Consider the following 18,433-nt stretch of genomic DNA (forward strand, 5'->3'; position numbering starts at 1 on the left):
AGCCGACATTCACAAAACTGCTCAAACTTCACAAATGCATCAAAACATTTCTGTGTGCTCAAAACCGCTCAGTGTTTTCAGATCGTGCACAGAAAAAGTCAAAATGATAACAATGCTGAGCAGTTATTACACACTACATCACAACACAGAAAACACAAAGATCAGGACAACTCGAGTCTTTCCAGCCTCATGTGGTTGTCCTGTTATCCTAAAACTACTTTTAAAATAATTTAAAAAAGAAATGATTGATTTTAGCAAATTAATGCTGAGTTGGAGTCACTGCAATCACTGCAAAGTGTGTTATAGTGAATGAGAATGTTTAGGGCCAGATTTACTAAAGGAAGCAACATTTGTGCAACTTTATCTTTTTAGGTTATTAGACTGTGTGCTGTTAAATTGTTTGTAGGTTTCTAATTGGCCAACATTTCTTGTTTTGGTCATATTGCCATATATTGCATGGCTGTGCTCGCTACTTAATGTCTTGTGTTTTCCTGTAGACAGAGATGTTTTTCAAAATAAAAGCACAAAATTCTCAGTTTAAAAAATACCCATATATGTGTGGTTGTAACCTAAGATCTAAGAAAGAAAAATATATACACTTTTCCAACCAATGATCTGATAAATTAATTAATTGGCTAATCAAAGATCAATATTTATTGAAGAATGGAGAGATATCCTGTCAAGAGAAAAATTAATATTAGAAAATGCATTTTGAAATATTTTGGACTAAACATTCTGAGAAACTGATTCATTGATAAATATCATCAACTGTTTGACGCAGGACACTATTAGAGTCAGAGCATTTCCATAGAGAGCCACTTTGCATCAGCAGCACCATGCTCCAGTGCTCTGGGAGACTTTATAGTCCTGACAGTTGAACACTGGATGACTGACAGCTGTCCTTCATCACAACAGAAGCCACAGAAATCGTCCTCATCAAAAACATGACTTTGATCTGCGTCCTCATCTGGACTCTCCTCTGCTGCTGCTTCACAGGTAAAGTCCAGAGAATCAAACTCCTCTCCTCTATCAACATCTGTCCCTCTGAAATGAAGCTGACAAAACCATCAAGCTGCTTTATGTTTGTGTCTCTGTATCCTCAGAGTCCAGAGGACAGATCACAGTGACTCAGCCTGGAGCAGTGAGCTCTGCTGTGGGAGGATCTGTGAACATCAACTGTAGGACCAGTGAGGATGTTTATGTTAAGACTGGGGTTTTCACCAGCTTCCACTTTTTAGCCTGGTACCAACAGAAAGATGGAAAACCTCCCAAACGCCTAATTTACACTGCTAGCAGCAGAGAATCAGGGATTCCAGCTCGTTTTACAGGCAGTGGATCAAACTCTGACTTCACTCTGACCATCAGTGGAGTCCAGACTGAAGATGCAGCAGTTTATTACTGTCAGAGTTATCACTATATCAACAGTCAGCTTGTGTTCACACAGTGAAAAACAGTCGTACAAAAACCTCCCTCAGTCAGACTGAACAGAAAGTGAACTGACTGCTGCAGCTGGAAGCTACTGCAGAGACTGATACAGTTCACTGAGGACACACACACACACACACACACACACACACACACACACACACACACACACACACACACACACACACACACACACACAATAAAACAAGTTTCATGACAGTGTATGAAAAAAAAAATGCTTAGTCAGGTTCACAGTGGATAATATAAATCTGAAGACTCAGGTGAAGAGCAAAGACATTCTTTCATGAGTTTGAGTAAAATGCTGTAAGTAACACATTTTGCTCAAAGGTAAATGAAACACTTGAAGGTAATGGAACAATCTTTGTTTCTGAGCTGCTCACAAACAGAAACCCTTTCATCATTTATTAATATCTTAATTAAAACATTTTCATGTTTCACATTTTAAATATTTTTATTTTCATTTGTGTGTTTAATCATGCTCATAAATAAAGCCAGAACCAAACAATGTTCCTCAATTATTGTTAAACTCTTTATACTCTGTATATTTAACATTTCAGTCCATCTTTGCAACATTACACGTCAGCATTGATAAATCTCTGAAACCATCACTTCCACTGTCAGGATCAATTCTGTCATCATTACTTGAGTCCAATCATCTTCTTGCCCTCCTTCTGAGAGCCAATCAGCTTCTGTTCTGTGTGCTTTAAATCTCAGAGCTCTTCTTTCATTCTGCCTTTCAAACTCTCATTGGTGCGACCCGCCTTAATCAGACTTTGATCAATCATCTTAAATTGTTTTAAATGATCTCTCCTTAAAGATAGGGATGACTCTCTGCTCTTTAATCTTTATTATAGATTGTTTCACATGGTCAGAATAAAATGCAGGTCAAAGAACTGCTTCAAGACTAGAAATTATGAAGAGATTAGAGTTAATCTGCCACTGACATGGCCTCAGCATCTATCAAATATATTAAATGTGGATATAAGAATGAATTCAACCATTTTACACAACATTACACTCAATGTGTTCTGCTGCCATTTTTCTTTTGGTCGGCTTAATAAATCTTACAAAATGTTTGATATTTGTTAAACTCAGGGAGTCAAAGAACATGTTTACTCAGTACATTTTTATTCTTTTGAAAAGTTCAAATATCAGTTTTACAACAGACAATCACAAAAGGATCAAACTAGAGGAGATTGTTTTTAGCATTTTTTTATCCTTATGAGATGGAAAATATTATGATTTGATTTTTTTCTTTTAATGTGAGAAGAAAAAGAAAGAAAGAGACAGAGAGAGTTGGAGCACACAGAGAGCAGCAGCTGAAGAAAAGCAGGATCAGAGGCTCAGTGAGTCACATCAGGACTGGGAACACTGGTCTCTCCTCAGTGTCTCTGAGACCAGAGCCTGGGAGCCCTGGGTGGCCTCACAGGTCACAGAGCCCACCTTCCCCCACTGGTCTGCAGTGAGTGTCAGGGTGCTGCTCCAGCTGTAGCAGCCGTCATTGTGCAGCACTGCGGGAGTCCTGCTCTCCTCCCCTCTGATGCTGCCACCTTTGTCCTGCGTCCCTCATTGTCATACCGTGGACGAGGACATGGTTTGTTTGCTCAGTGGTCCTCGTCCTCTTCCTCCTCGTCTGCCACCTCTCACATGCACTCTTCCTCCTTTTCCTCTCTGTATGTGTCGTCCATTGTAGATGCACATGTGCCACCTGCACACTAAACTGACTTTTATCCTGCACAGTTGTTCTGCTCACATCATTGGACGCATGTGTGTTCATTTGTAAGTTGCTGAGTGTAACAGATGACAGTAGTGTTGGCGTTGTGTTTGCATTCTGCTGCCAGTGTTTAAGGTTTAGCAACACACGTGTGAAGTGTGTTTAGTGACTGAGACTGTGTTTGCTGTTTCACAAAAGAGAGCGATTGAGCTGCACCGAATGTGTCGAAGTGCCTGAACTGTGTTCACGGTTTGACTGGAAGAGTGTGTCACTCGAGAAATTTGTTCAGGCCTCTTTGATTTGATTTAGGGAATGTGGTTTAGTGTTTTAGTGATTGAGAAATGCTGTAAACAGGTCAAAGTGCTTGATTTGAAAAAGAAACTTTTATTGTCTTAAAGCATGAACAATATCAGCAACAGTGGAGCTGAATAATGAGACAGAGAAACACAGAGTACAGAGTAAACCAGGATCAGAGGCCCAGTGGGTCAGGTCAGGACTGGGAACACTGGTCTCTCCTCAGTGATGCTGAGACTGGAGTCTGGGAGCCCTGGGTGGCCTCACAGGTCACAGAGCCCACCTTCTCCCACTGCTCTGCAGGGAGCCTCAGGGTGCTGCTCCAGCTGTAGTGGCCATCATTCTGCAGCACCCCGGGGCTCCTGCTCTCCTCCCAGCTGATGCTGCTGCTTCCATCCACCTTCCAGGACAGACTCCAGCCTGAGGGGTAGCCCTTGTTGGCCAGACACATGACCGTAGCCTTCCCCTGCTGCAGCTCCTCCTCACTGGAGGTGGCCAGCACCATCAGGGTGGGGGGGACTCGACCCACTGCAGAGAGAAAGAATTTAGAGAAACTGGGAGTTTGAATGAATCTGCTCTCCAGATGTTTCACTTCCCTCTCTGAGCTCTGTAACCATGACAACAGACAGGCATCACTGCTCAACCGCAGCAACAGACGAGTTTCAGGACTAAAGATAAAAATGTTAAAGAGACATTTTGTTCTTTTCATGCATTCATTTAATCTGCAAACGACTGATTCTTAGTTTAAGAGAGAAAAACATGTTTTTAGTGATGAAACTTTTTCTGTTTATCAGGTCGTCTTTCTGACGCGTCTGTTTGTTTCATTCATTCTTAATTTTAAATCTGGAAACATTAAAAATGATGAAAATTGTAGATTCATGTCAGTTTTCAGTCAGTTCAACAGGAATGATTCATGTTTGATCAAAGTAAACATTAATGACTCAGTTACATATTCAGACATTCATGTTTGAAACACAAAATCTAAATGAAAATTAATTTGAACAGAAGATAAAAATATTTTCAGACACAAAAACTTTAATTTAAATGAAATTTGAGACTCAGAAAAGTTAAAGTTTGTTTTTCAGAGACGAAATGCTGCCAAAGACTTCAGTCTCTCTGACACACAACATAACCTACTGAGGAATCACTGCAACTATATTAAATAAGGAATTTCACATAAAAATATAATGTCTAATGTTAAACAATATTAGAAAATAAAAAGAGAATTTGGACATCTAAATGAGTCAAATGTACTTACAGTTAACATCCAGTCTGGTTCCTCCACCAAACGTCCACCACAGTGATACAAACTCATTGAGCCGCCGTACAAAAACCTCTGACTGCACAGAGACACGGCTCTCTGACTCTGAGACAAACAAACTGCTCAAAATGTCAAACTGAACAAATGTGACTGAACTGATCACAAAGTTCACAAATAAGTGTTTCACTCTTAATTATGAAATGTGTCAAAATCATTTAAAATACAGACAAAATGAAGAAAATAACTTTTTTCTTTCTCTATTTCAGAAATGATACTATAGTAACAAAAGTAATTTACAAAATACTTTAAGATGTCATTGCAACAGTAACAATGATTCATCTATATTTGAAATAGAGTAATTTATAAAACCGCTAAAATATTGAAAAGCAAATTTCTCAGAGTGAAGAAGAGTAAATGGACACTGAAGTGAGAATAAGCCCTTTCAGACAGAGCGCTGAAAATAATCCAGTTTATCAACAATCAAATACACTGATTGATCCACTGATTGATCCACTGATAAACAGTAATTGATGTAAGTCCCTGTGTGAATCAGTCAGAGCATTTCCATAGAGAGACACTTTGTAACTGTTAGTAAAGCTGTTTGCTTACTTCAGTTTTATTTTGCACCTGGAGAAAAAAACTCCCAGATATTTCTAAAATTAGAAACATCTTTTCTCAGACTGATGCTGAAAAGCTAATTCATGCATTTATTACTTCTAGGCTGGACTATTGTAATTCATTATTATGAGGGTGTCCTGAAAGCTCCCTGAAAAGCCTTCAGCTATAGTAGCAAAATGCTGCAGCTATAGCAGAGCCTTCAGCTTTCAGGCCCCTCTTCTGTGGAACCAGCTCCCAGCTTGGATTCAGACAGACACCCTCTCTATTTTTAAGATTAGGCTTCAAACTTTCATTTATGATCAAGCTCATAGTTTGGGCTGGATCAGGTGATCCTGAATTCTGCAGTTACACTGCAGTAGGCCTGGGCTGCTGGGGGTTCCTATGATGCACTGAGTGTTTCTTTTCATTCACCTCTTTTCACTCTGTTTATACACCACTCCACATTTAATCATTAGTCATTATTAATCTCTGACTGTTTTCCACAGCTTATCTGTTTTCCTGCCTCCCTCCCCTCACCCCCAGCTGGTCACAGCTACCCCTCCCTGAGCCTGGTACTTCCTGTTAAAAGGGAGTTTTTCCTTCCCACTGTCACCAAGTGATTGTTTATTATTGTTTATTATGTTTATTGTGACAGCTGATTTTGGGAAAATGTGGCAAGCCTTGATGGTGTTACAGTCCAGCTGAGTGCCTTTGGAAAGCAGGAAGGCAGCTTCCTGTTGCTCAGTGGAGCAACTCACCAGGCCCCCCCTTTGTTATCAGCAGGCACCACCCAAGCTATGACGAGTGGTTGACTGTTAGTCCAGCAACAATCACATCATTCATTCTAGTGTATTGTTAAGGTCTGACACTCTGCTTTCCAGCACATTGATTTTTTTTTGTTTGACAGTTTAATTCATTTCCTCAACCAGATTTAGGATTTCTCTCTGCTCCTGCCAGACTGCAGGGATCTCCTCCCTTCATTATAATGAACAGCATCATCATATTGATCCCTGTGTGAGTCAGTGAGAGCATTTCCATAGAGAGCCACTTTGCATCAGCAGCACCATGCTCCAGTGCTCTGGGAGACTTTATAGTCCTGACAGTTGAACACTGGATGACTGACAGCTGTCCTTCATCACAACAGAAGCCACAGAAATCGTCCTCATCAAAAACATGACTTTGATCTGCGTCCTCATCTGGACTCTCCTCTGCTGCTGCTTCACAGGTAAAGTCCAGAGAATCAAACTCCTCTCCTCTATCAACATCTGTCCCTCTGAAATGAAGCTGACAAAACCATCAAGCTGCTTTATGTTTGTGTCTCTGTGTCCTCAGAGTCCAGAGGACAGATCACAGTGACTCAGCCTGGAGCAGTGAGCTCTGCTGTGGGAGGATCTGTGACCATCAAGTGTAGGACCAGTCAGAATGTTCATGTTTACAGCAACAACCACTATTTAGCCTGGTACCAACAGAAAGATGGAGGAGTTCCTAAACTTCTCATTTACCGTGCTAGCACTCGAGCATCAGGGATTCCAGCTCGTTTTACAGGCAGTGGATCAAACTCTGACTTCACTCTGACCATCAGTGGAGTCCAGGCTGAAGATGCAGCAGTTTATTACTGTCAGAGTTATCACTATATCAACAGTCAAGCTGTGTTCACACAGTGAAAAACAGTTGTACAAAAACCTCCCTCAGTCAGACTGAACAGAAAGTGAACTGACTGCTGCAGCTGGAAGCTACTGCAGAGACTGATACAGTTCACTGAGTACACACACACACACACACACACACACACACACACACACGAATGAACTTGTATCAAGACACGTTCATTACTTTAAAAAATACTGACTGTCAGAGATCATGATCCTCTTAATTTTTTGCTTTTTATTGATTTGCCAAAAAATTAAGATGAGCAACATGACATTGTATGAGAAAATGCTTAGTCATGACCTTTGACCTGAGGTTCACTGGATAATCTTATATATTTGAAGACTCAGGTGAAGAGCAAAGACATTCATCCATGAGTTCGAGCAAAATGCTGTAACACATTTTGCTCAAAGGTAAATGAAACACTTGAAGGTAACGGAACAATCTGTGTTTCTGAGCTGCTCGATTTACATTGTATTACAGTATTTCTGAACTGCTGACTCACATTTCCTGACACGAATCCAAAGACTCAAAGCTAATAAAGCAGAGATCTGTGCGCAAAACCAAACACTGTGGGGAGATCAAACACACAGCAAGTAAAAAAATATATTCACAAAGACCATCTGTTACACACTACATCAAATAATTTAACACGCAGCATCCAGGACATGTAGTCAGCAGAAAATGTTTATTTCAAGTGTGTACAGTGAAACAGTGCCATAGTCAGAGTGACATGACAGTGCTGAATGTAGATAAACAAACAATACGTAAATAATAAATAAATAAATAAAATAATATGTGCTGAATCCAGCCTTTACAGGACTCCACAGTAACATCATCACATGCATGTTCCATTGCCTCCAGTATATTCTCCCTGGTGTAGGGCTGTCGGTCAAACACCTTCCCCCTCCACGCAGAGAAAACTCCTCTATTGGACTGAGGAAGGGGCTGTAAGGTGGATGGAACATGTTCATGTAGTGCTGGTTGTTTGTGAACCCCTCAGCACGGTGAAAGTTCACAGTGTCCCAAACTATGACGTATACAGGAGGCACTGCTTGCTGATCCAGCTGTTCATGTGCAGCCATGTCATCCTGTAGACCACCCAGGAATGTGAGGAGATGTCTGGTGTTGTATGGCTCCAGGTTAGCATGATGGTGGAGGACCCCCCCCCCCCCTAGCTACCAATGGCTGCACAGAGGGTGACATTGCCACCCCGCTGGCCAGGGACACCCACATGAGGCGTGAAAAGGGCGCTCCTGCCACCCGCATGTGGTCATTGTTCAATTCTGGGAAAGTTGGAGTACACTCAGACATTACACTGTAATGAACGTCACAGTACCTGCAGTGTGGCATACTGTGTGTCAAAGGTTGTACAGCATGGAGCAGTGAATGTCCTGATGATGCTGCCACAGAGAATCTGCTCAGTTTGGGTTGGACTCTTTGTCCCGCTTCCCTCATTGTCATCCCGGGTATGAGGACATGGTTTGTTTGCTCAGTGGTCCTCGTCCTCTTCCTCCTCGTCTGCCACCTCTCACATGCACTCTTCCTCCTTTTCTTCTCTGTATGTGTCGGTCCATTGTAGATGCACATGTGCCACCTGCACACTAAACTGACTTGTCCTGCACAGTTGGTCTGCTCACATCATTTGACAAATGTGTCCTCAGTTGTGACATGCTGAGTGTAACAGCTGACAGCAGTGTTGGAGTTGTGTTTGCATTGTGCTGCCAGTGCTTAAGGTTTAGCAACACACGTGTGAAGTGTGTTTAGTGACTGAGACTGTGTTTGCTGTTACAGAAAAGAGAGCGATTGAGCTGCACCGGATGTGTCGAAGTGCCTGAACTGTGTTCACGGTTTGGCAAGAAGAGAGTGTGATTAGAGAAATGTGTTAAGGCCTCTGTGGATCTGATTTAAGGAATGTGGTTCAGTGTTTTAGTGACTGAGAAATATTGTGATGTCTTTATTTACAACATTTTCATGTATCAGATTTTAAATATTTTTATTTTCATCTGTGCGTTTAAGCATGATCATAAAAAAAAGCCAGAACCAAACAATGTTCCTCAGTTATTGTTAAACTCTTTATACTCTGTATATTTAACATTTCAGTCCATCTTTGCAACATTACACGTCAGCATTGATAAATCTCTGAAACCATCACTTCCACTGTCAGGATCAATTCTGTCATCATTACTTGAGTCCAATCATCTTCTTGCCCTCCTTCTGAGAGCCAATCAGCTTCTGTTCTGTGTGCTTTAAATCTCAGCGCTCTTCTTTCATTCTGCCTTTCAAACTCTCATTGGTGCGACCCGCCTCCTCCCCATCTCCACCTCATCCTGGACAATCAGAGATCCTCATTCAAGTCTCCACCTGCTTCATCTCTGCCAACACCAGTGTCTAAACTCCAGCCTGCTGTGAGGCTCCATCAGAGTTTAATCATTTATTGCCCAATAATTTATTGATCAGACTTTGATCAATCATCTTAAATTGTTTTAAATGATCTCTCCTTAAAGATAGGGATGACTCTCTGCTCTTTAATCTTTATTATAGATTGTTTCACATGGTCAGAATAAAATGCAGGTCAAAGAACTGCTTCAAGACTAGAAATTATGAAGAGATTATAGTTAATCTTCCACTGACATGGCCTCAGCATCTATCAAATATATTAAATGTGGATATAAGAATGAATTCAACCATTTTACACAACATTACATTCAATGTGTTCTGTTGCCATTTTTCTTTTGGTCGGCTTAATAAATCTTACAAAATGTTTGATATTTGTAAAACTCAGGGAGTCAAAGAACATGTTTACTCAGTACATTTTTATTCTTTTGAAAAGTTCAAATATCAGTTTTACAGCAGACAATCACAAAAGGATCAAACTAGAGGAGATTGTTTTTAGCATTTTTTTATCCTTATGAGATAGAAAATATTATGATTTGATTTTTTTCTTTTAATGTGAGAAGAAAAAGGAAGAAAGAGACAGAGAGAGTTGGAGCACACAGAGAGCAGTAGCTGAAGAAAAGCAGGATCAGAGTCCCAGTGAGTCACATCAGGACTGGGAACACTGGTCTCTCCTCAGTGTCTCTGAGACCAGAGCCTGGGAGCCCTGGGTGGCCCCACAGGTCACAGAGCCCACCTTCCCCCACTGGTCTGCAGTGAGTGTCAGGGTGCTGCTCCAGCTGTAGCGGCCGTCATTGTGCAGCACTGCGGGAGTCCTGCTCTCCTCCCCTCTGATGCTGCCACTGCTGCCGTCCATCTTCCAGGACAGCCTCCAGTCTGAGGGGAAGCCCTTGTTGGCCAGACACATGAGCGTGGCCTTCCCCTGCTGCAGCTCCTCACTGGAGGGACCCAGCACCTTCAGGGCAGGGAGCACATCACCTAGGAGACACCAATCAGCTTAGAGCACAGGAACCACAACTTGATGTTCTCCTTGAAGAAGTTTCTGCCAGATGTTTTTCTGCTCCATCACTCACTCACTCACACATTGTTTCACTTCCTTTAAGAAAGCTCTCATGCACATCAGCACAGAGAGAATCATCACAGTTTGACCAATATTTAAACAACCAGAGAGCTTCACAGGCAGCAAAAATAACACACATTAAAAAACAAAACACTTGTATCTGCAATTAAAGGCCTGAGAGTAGAAATGAGTCTTGAGCAAAGACTTAAAGGTAGAAACTGTTCGGGCAGCTCTAATATGAAATGGTAAGGCATTCCAGAGACTCGGGGCAGCGACTGGAAAAGCTCGGTCAGCTCTATGTTTAAGTCTAAATCTTGGAATATTGAGGATGATCTGATTAGCAGACCTCAGTGCTCTGACAGGAGTGAGAACATGAAAAAGGTGCCAGCACATTTCAGAGCTTAAAAACCATCAATAAAATCTTCAAATGAATCCTAATATTGACAGCAAGCCAGTGAAGAGAAGCTAAAACTGGAGTAATATGCTCACTGACTGAAGGAATGAGTGGAAACAAGAACAACTACTCATCAGCATCAAATGTTCTTCATAGAGGTTTCAAATGTTACTGAACAGTTCACATAATTCCAAACTAACTTTGAAACATCTGACACGATAAAAACATCAGAGTTTAAACTTGAAACTTCACAGTTTCAGTGAAACAAAGCAAACATGACGAGTCTGACAACAAATGATTATTATAGAAAGAAAGAAAGAAAGAAAGAAAGAAAGAAAGAAAGAAAGAAAGAAAGAAAGAAAGAAAGAAAGAAAGAAAGAAAGAAAGAAGAAAGAAAGAAAGAAAGAAAGAAAGTTTTGAATCTACATTTCCAAAGCTGACTTAGTTTCTCAGAGCAAAAATGTTTCTAAAATAATGAATCATGAACACGAAAAGTTTCCTACATGCTGAATATTAAAGGAAACGAAAGGAATGAAAAGAAAAAGAAATCAAAGAGTTCTAAGACTGACTTACTTCCAACATCCAGTCTGGTTCCTCCACCAAACGTCCACCACAGTGATACAAACTCACTGAGCCGCCGTACAAAAACCTCTGACTGCACAGAGACACGGCTCTCTGACTCTGAGACAAACAAACTCAACAAAATCATTCACTGTTTGTACAGTTTTGTCAGCTGATGTGAAAACTGAAAATATTTCAGTGAAGAATATATAGATTTGGAATGTGTGACTTTGGACTTTTGTTGTTTTGGGGCTTTCTTCTGATATCAAACACTCACAATAACACAGTGGCACCAATTCATAGAATGTTCACTGGATTTAAAAGGTATCCATGTAAATTAAGACCTGCTTGATTCAAATCATTTTTAATAATAATAAAATATCTACATTTTTATTGTCAGAGACCACAGGTTAATTGTAATATATCTGTAAATATTTACAAATGAGACGTTTCCATTTGATCCTCTGATAAACTGGCTGATCCCCTCCATAGAAAGATGCATATGTATTGACAAAAGACACAAAAACATGTAAATACTTCGGTGCTGAGCCGCCACTGAGACTCCAAGACTCTGAACTCTGCTGGAGGGATGAAGGCCATCCTCCCAAAACATGCAGATGGAGAGCTCTGTCCAACACATTGAATTTTAATGACCATATTTGGATTCAGCACCACAAAATCACCCAAATTATTGCTAAAATCTGTTCAGTTTCAAAATTGTAGCTCACTCTACATTTGTGTACAGTACAGCAACACATTAGCTAAATATACTGACATGAGCATAACTCAAGAACCTGACGTGCTAAAGAAATTCTGATTATAGATTTGGAACCAGCATACCTGAAATGCCTTATATCAGGTATTTTTCTCTAAGTAGCAAAATCTTTGTTGACCAGAGTAATCTGAAGAAAATCCAATAAAAGGATCATACAAAAGAAAAACACGTTGGGCTCTACATTAAACTTTTTGAACACATTCACCACAATGATGTTCTGCTCTGATGGACAAACACTGAGACAGCAGCATTGACCTTCTTCCATCTGTTCTCCATGTTAAAGAAATGATGCTCTTCTCAAAGACTCAGAAATATCACAAGAACTCAAACTGAAATGCATTCACTAAAAATCCGACACTTAAACACTTAAATACCATGACACACAGATCTTTCCATGTTTTCCTTCTATGGTTTTACAGCATGTTTCCTCTTTTTCCTCTTTTGCCTCCCTGAGCCTGGATCTGTTGGAGGGCTCTGTTTTTCTTTTCTTTTTTTAAAGGGACTTCTTCCTCCCACAGTGACCAAAGTCTTGCTCACAGGAGATCATCAGATCACTCAAAGCATCTTGAGAAGACTGTTGTCATTAACCGGTGCTGTATAAATGAACTGGAACAGAAATATATATATAAATGAAATGCATTTAGTAAAACACTTAAATCTTTATTTTTCAGTAACAGTTCATCTTATCGCATTATTACATTTTTGTCATCTAGTACTCAAATGTATTTCATCTATTTATTTAAAATGATTTCACAATGAGAAACAGATGAAAAAATCTTGTTGAGAAAATCTCTCGTCTGTAGTATTCACACTATTTCCAGTTACATGAATTCTTCACTTTTCTTCAGCAATTATAGTTTAACATCAATGTTTCTATGAACCTGTTTAAAGAGTAAAAAACAAAACAACAAAGTCAGAAACAGTCAGAGAGCAAATGTCCACTGCAGACTAACAGCACATTTAAACTTAAAACATTAACAGTGAACTATTTTATTTCAGTGATATCACTTCTCAGCCTTTAAATACTTTAATATTGTATTTAAAAAAAAAACCCTGTCAAGTCCACCCAAACAAATAAAAATGTAACTTTAACTCTAATTTCTTGATTTTGGCATTTTGACCTTTTTCATTCTTTTCTTTAAACAGAAAAAAGAAAAGAATGACAAACAGAACATTTCCATAGAAAACCAAAACAATCTCACAGTGTTGATTCCTTTGAAAGCAAATTAATAGCATTTAAATAATAGAGGGCATTTGGAGAGGAAAGCTTTCCATTCAAGTTACATACAAACTAAAATGAAATTGAAAAAAAAATGTCATTATTGTGATGAAGTCATTGATCCATAAACAGCATCATCATATTGATCCCTGTGTGAGTCAGTGAGAGCATTTCCATAGAGAGCCACTTTGCATCAGCAGCACCATGCTCCAGTGCTCTGGGAGACTTTATAGTCCTGACAGTTGAACACTGGATGACTGACAGCTGTCCTTCATCACAACAGAAGCCACAGAAATCGTCCTCATCAAAAACATGACTTTGATCTGCGTCCTCATCTGGACTCTCCTCTGCTGCTGCTTCACAGGTAAAGTCCAGAGAATCAAACTCCTCTCCTCTATCAACATCTGTCCCTCTGAAATGAAGCTGACAAAACCATCAAGCTGCTTTATGTTTGTGTCTCTGTATCCTCAGAGTCCAGAGGACAGATCACAGTGACTCAGCCTGGAGCAGTGATCTCTGCTGTGGGAGGATCTGTGACCATCAACTGTAGGACCAGTCAGAATGTTTTTAACTCCAACTTTTTAGCCTGGTACCAACAGAAAGATGGAGGCATCCCCAAGCTTCTCATTTACCTTGCTAGCAACCAATATTCAGGGATTCCAGATCGTTTTACAGGCAGTGGATCAAAGTCTGACTTCACTCTGACCATCAGTGGAGTCCAGGCTGAAGATGCAGCAGTTTATTACTGTCTGAGTGATCAAGAAATCAACAGTCAAGCTGTGTTCACACAGTGAAAAACAGTCGTACAAAAACCTCCCTCAGTCAGACTGAACAGAAAGTGAACTGACTGCTGCAGCTGGAAGATACTGCAGAGACTGATACAGTTCACTGAGGACACACACACACACAATCACACACACACACACACACACACACTCACACACACACACACAGTGGTTGTTTCATTTTTCAATTAACTCTTTTCATCTTGTCAAGTACCAAGTTGTATCTCATAAATAGAGGTTTGTATAACATTTTTAATAAAAACAAAATAACAAAAAGACATTAACGTCTGTCTTCATCTGCTAAGTCACACAACCACATAGACTGTCATGTATTGCTGTGGCAGGCAGGTCTTGGACCCCAAACCAGACTCAAGAAAGGGATTCAAGTTGAACTTCAGCTTTATTGCTGGAAACACAGCACTTATAGATAACCAACACAACAGACTAGGAATGTCACTTAATCAGAACCACACAAAAACAGGACAACACACGAGAGAAGCTAAACATGATGACACAACAGAACTGAAGAAAAACACAAGCAATATATGCACATGAGGAAATCAGGGAGACCGGACACACCAGGGAGCACAGCTGAACTGAATCTAACAGGACAAAGAAGCAAAGCTGACTTTATGGCACAGACAGTGAGAGAACGCTTAATTCTGGATTGTGTGCAGGTGGTTAACTCTGTGCATTATGTTAGCCTTATTGTGGATCTGCATGTGTGCTCTAGTCTTTGTTCTTGTTGGTGTTGCGTTGTCCTGTGCTATGATGGAGAACAAACTCCACACTGAAAGACCAGGCCAAGGTGGATTCAAACCCAGGACCTTCTTGCTGTGATACATGCAATAATTTCTCTACAGATTTATCAGTTACATCTTGGGGGTGGCTTTACTGTAGCTCAGGAGGTAGAGCTGGTCACCTACCAATGGTTGGCAGTTCAATTCCTGGCTGCTCCGGGCTGCATGCTAAGGTATCCTTGGTCAAGATACTGAACCCCAAGTTGCTCTCAGACACAAGCGTTGGAGTAAGAATGTGTATGAATGGTAGACAACCTGAACCTTTATTCTGGCTGGTAACATAAATAAACAAATCATGAAACTCAGAAAGACCTAAACTGGGGAAGGAAGATAGGAACTGTAAGGGCCTGCCTGTTCTGTTTGGATTGGTGCCCTGTTCTTTTTTCACACTGTCCCGCTCCGCAGTGGTGTGTGTGTGAAGTTGGTGTCCTGCCTTGATACACTGGAGCTGATTGCACACCTGGAGAGGAAGATCGCACCCGTGGCTCATTATCTCATTGGACTGTAGCTTCTTAAGGAGAAGCGGGTCATTCAGACAGCGCTGGATTGTCAGTCGAGTCACATTAGTAAATTGTATTACTTGTATTACTGCCTGCATGGTTGAACGCAATAGCTGTATCACTCACCTGCTTCTTCTGTCTGCAGATATTCAACTGCCTACCGGATTGTGTGTTTTCCCCTGAGCGAGGTGAGAGTGAGAGGAGTGACCTCGGAGAATCCTGCTTGGAAACCAGAACCCCCACTGGATCTGGAGATTCCCCGTTCAGTCCCAAAACCAGTATTGGACAATAAACTTGTGAACTTTTCATCAGAATCCTGCATTTTGAGTCCCATCCGTTCACTGAGCGTTATGACAGGGGACACTATAGGAACACAGGAATGAGACACAGCCACGACAACAACTTAACATGCCTGAAATCATTAAAATACTTGAAATTTCACCAGACCTGACATGTGTGCAAAATTTCATGAGTTTTTGAGCATGTTTAGGCCCTCAAAAAAGCAATTCATTTGACTGAATGTCCAAAGCAATAGGGCTTTTGCACAGGTTGTGCTCGGTCCCTAATAACCAAGAACAGAGGGGCAGAGAATATGAACACCAAACACAGAGATGAGGACCAGGCCAGACACAGAAACATAAGGAAGACAGGAATACACTCAGAGAGGAGGGTCCAGTCAAGTCAACAGTCTCTCTGGAAGTGATTAGTCATTTGCAAGATGGAGAACTGAGTTGGTGGATTTGTAAAGAAATGCCAATATCCTTTAAGACAGTAACTTCAACTTTAAAGCTTGCATTTTGGGGACAACTTAAGCCCATCCAGTTCTAGAAAGCATTTCTGAAACTCCTCAGAAGTGTAGTGCAGTGTTGGGGGTGTATGCAAGCCTGAGAGCATAAATCAGAGCTATCAGCACCGTGGACGACCAGGATGCACTGGGTGGTGTCATTACTGCTGTCCTCCTGCATAAAAGATGGATAAGGAGAATTTTGTTTTTTAAATTCTATTTATTTTGAATGAAATTACATCCAGTGGAGTCCAGGCTGAAGATGCAGCAGTTTATTACTGTCAGAGTGTGCACTATCCTAACAGTCAGAATGTGTTCACACAGTGAAAAACAGTCGTACAAAAACCTCCCTCAGTCAGACTGAACAGAAAGTGAACTGACTGCTGCAGCTGGAAGCTACTGCAGAGACTGATACAGTTCACTGAGGACACACACACACACACACACACACACACACACACACACACACACACACACACACACACACACACACACACACACACACACACACACACACATTAACGATCTCATTAAAATGACTTACAGACAGACATTTTCTTTCTACAGGAGACACATGTGTCCAAAACATCTGCACACACACTCACCTCTCCACAGTTCCTCCACATGTACTCAGCCTGCAACAAATCCAAGCAGAGACGTAGTCAAATTGATTGACAGAAAGATGAACATTCACATTTAGAACACTGATTTATAATATTTAATTTATCTGTTCAAAACACGACTTTATACATTACTAATATTTATGAACCAAATGTTGATGACCCTCCTTTTTTCATACCTTCTTCACGTCACCGTCGGATCACTCTGACACCACACTTATTAAAAAAGCAGACTTCAGTCTGGTAATACAAGAGGGCAGCTGGGTGAAGTGATGGTTAGCAGTGTTTCCTCAACGTGAGAAAGTCTGGGTTCAAATCCACATTGGCCTGGGCACTTCTGTGTAGAGTGAGCATGTTCTCCGGTTTCCTTCCAAAGACGTGCAGTTAGTGGGGTTAGATTAATTGATGCATGGTGTGCCCTGCCTCTTACCCTATGATAGCTGGATAGGCTCCAGCCCTTCTGCAACTCTGAAAAGGATAAGCAGAAGAGACGGGATGGGAGATGTAATACAGCATTACTTAAAAAGCAAGATTTCATCTATTATTTTAAAAAGGAGTGGGCAGCGTATTAAGAAAGTAATAATCCACCAGCAATATTGCCATGTGTTCTTTGGGAAGCAGGAAAGGCAGTAATGGTGGGAAATTAGAGGTCATCCAGGCCTTTATGTCTTTAAGACATTCTTGCAGTTTAACTAATTGATGTGCGTCATCTGGCTTCATGGATAGATAAGTATCATCTGCACAACAATGAAAACCTATGCAGTGCTTTCTAATAATACTGCCTAAGGAAAGCATGTATAATATAAAAAAAAAAACTGGTACTAGCACAGAACCCTGTGGAACTCCATGATTAATTTTACTGCGTGAAGAAAACTCCCCATTAAGATGAACAAATTGGAGTCCATTAGAAAAATATGATTCAAACCACTGCAGTGCAGTACCTTGAATACCTACAGCATACTCTAATCTCTGTAATAACATGTTATGGTCAGTAGTATTAAAGCTGCACTGAGGTCTAACAGGACAATCACAGAGAGGTTGGAGATTGGCCTATAATTAGCTAAGACAGCTCGCACAAGTGATGGCTTTTTAAGTAATGGTTTAATTACTGCCTCCATAAATCCTGTGGTACATAGTCAACTAATAAAGATAGACTGATCATATTTAAGATTGAAGCATCAATTAATGGAAGGACTTCTTTGAGCAGTTTAGTAGGAATGGAGTCTAATGGACACGCTGATGGTTTGGAGGAAGTAACTATTGAAGTTACCTCTGAAAGATCAATCAGAGAGAAAGAGTCTAAATAAACAGCAGCAGTGCAGAGAGTAGTTGTACACCATGATTCATCTGTGAGACAATCTTTTCTCTTATGATTAAAATTTTTTTTGTCAAGGAATTCATGAAGACATTAAAATTTAAAGGAATACATAGAAAAACAGAGGGCATAAATACACACACCAGGTAATCAGGGCAAGAGGAAGAGCACAACAGGTGAAAATAACAACACAGGGGAAGCAAAACTAACACAAAAAACAGGGAACATGAGACTGTCAAAATAAAGCAGGAAGTAACCTAACAA

General features: G+C 40.6%; 5 gene segments (V, D, J or C); 3 read left to right on the top strand and 2 right to left on the bottom strand.

Annotated features, from left to right (window-relative positions):
- Positions 1–944: 944 nt before the first annotated feature.
- On the top strand, positions 945–1,461 carry LOC115788799 (Ig kappa chain V region 3547-like). The segment is given in 2 exon segments: positions 945–996; positions 1,104–1,461. Coding segments are annotated over 2 exon segments (396 nt in total).
- A 2,063-nt stretch (positions 1,462–3,524) lies between these two features.
- LOC115788823 (Ig kappa-b4 chain C region-like) lies at positions 3,525–4,743 on the bottom strand (the record flags this gene model as incomplete). The annotated part of the segment is given in 2 exon segments: positions 3,525–3,982; positions 4,713–4,743. Coding segments are annotated over 2 exon segments (363 nt in total), but the record flags the coding sequence as incomplete, so codon positions are not given.
- Positions 4,744–6,481: 1,738 nt separating this feature from the next.
- LOC115788800 (Ig kappa chain V region 3381-like) lies at positions 6,482–6,976 on the top strand. The segment is given in 2 exon segments: positions 6,482–6,537; positions 6,645–6,976. Coding segments are annotated over 2 exon segments (384 nt in total).
- Positions 6,977–9,799: 2,823 nt separating this feature from the next.
- On the bottom strand, positions 9,800–11,495 carry LOC115788814 (Ig kappa-b4 chain C region-like). The segment is given in 2 exon segments: positions 9,800–10,334; positions 11,384–11,495. A coding segment is annotated over 1 exon segment (258 nt).
- Positions 11,496–13,674: 2,179 nt separating this feature from the next.
- Positions 13,675–14,430, top strand: LOC115788806 (Ig kappa chain V region 3381-like). The segment is given in 2 exon segments: positions 13,675–13,729; positions 13,837–14,430. Coding segments are annotated over 2 exon segments (375 nt in total).
- Positions 14,431–18,433: the final 4,003 nt, after the last annotated feature.

Source organism: Archocentrus centrarchus, chromosome 11 (assembly GCF_007364275.1).
Source record: "Archocentrus centrarchus isolate MPI-CPG fArcCen1 chromosome 11, fArcCen1, whole genome shotgun sequence".
In the NCBI taxonomy this organism is placed as follows: Eukaryota; Metazoa; Chordata; class Actinopteri; order Cichliformes; family Cichlidae; genus Archocentrus; species Archocentrus centrarchus.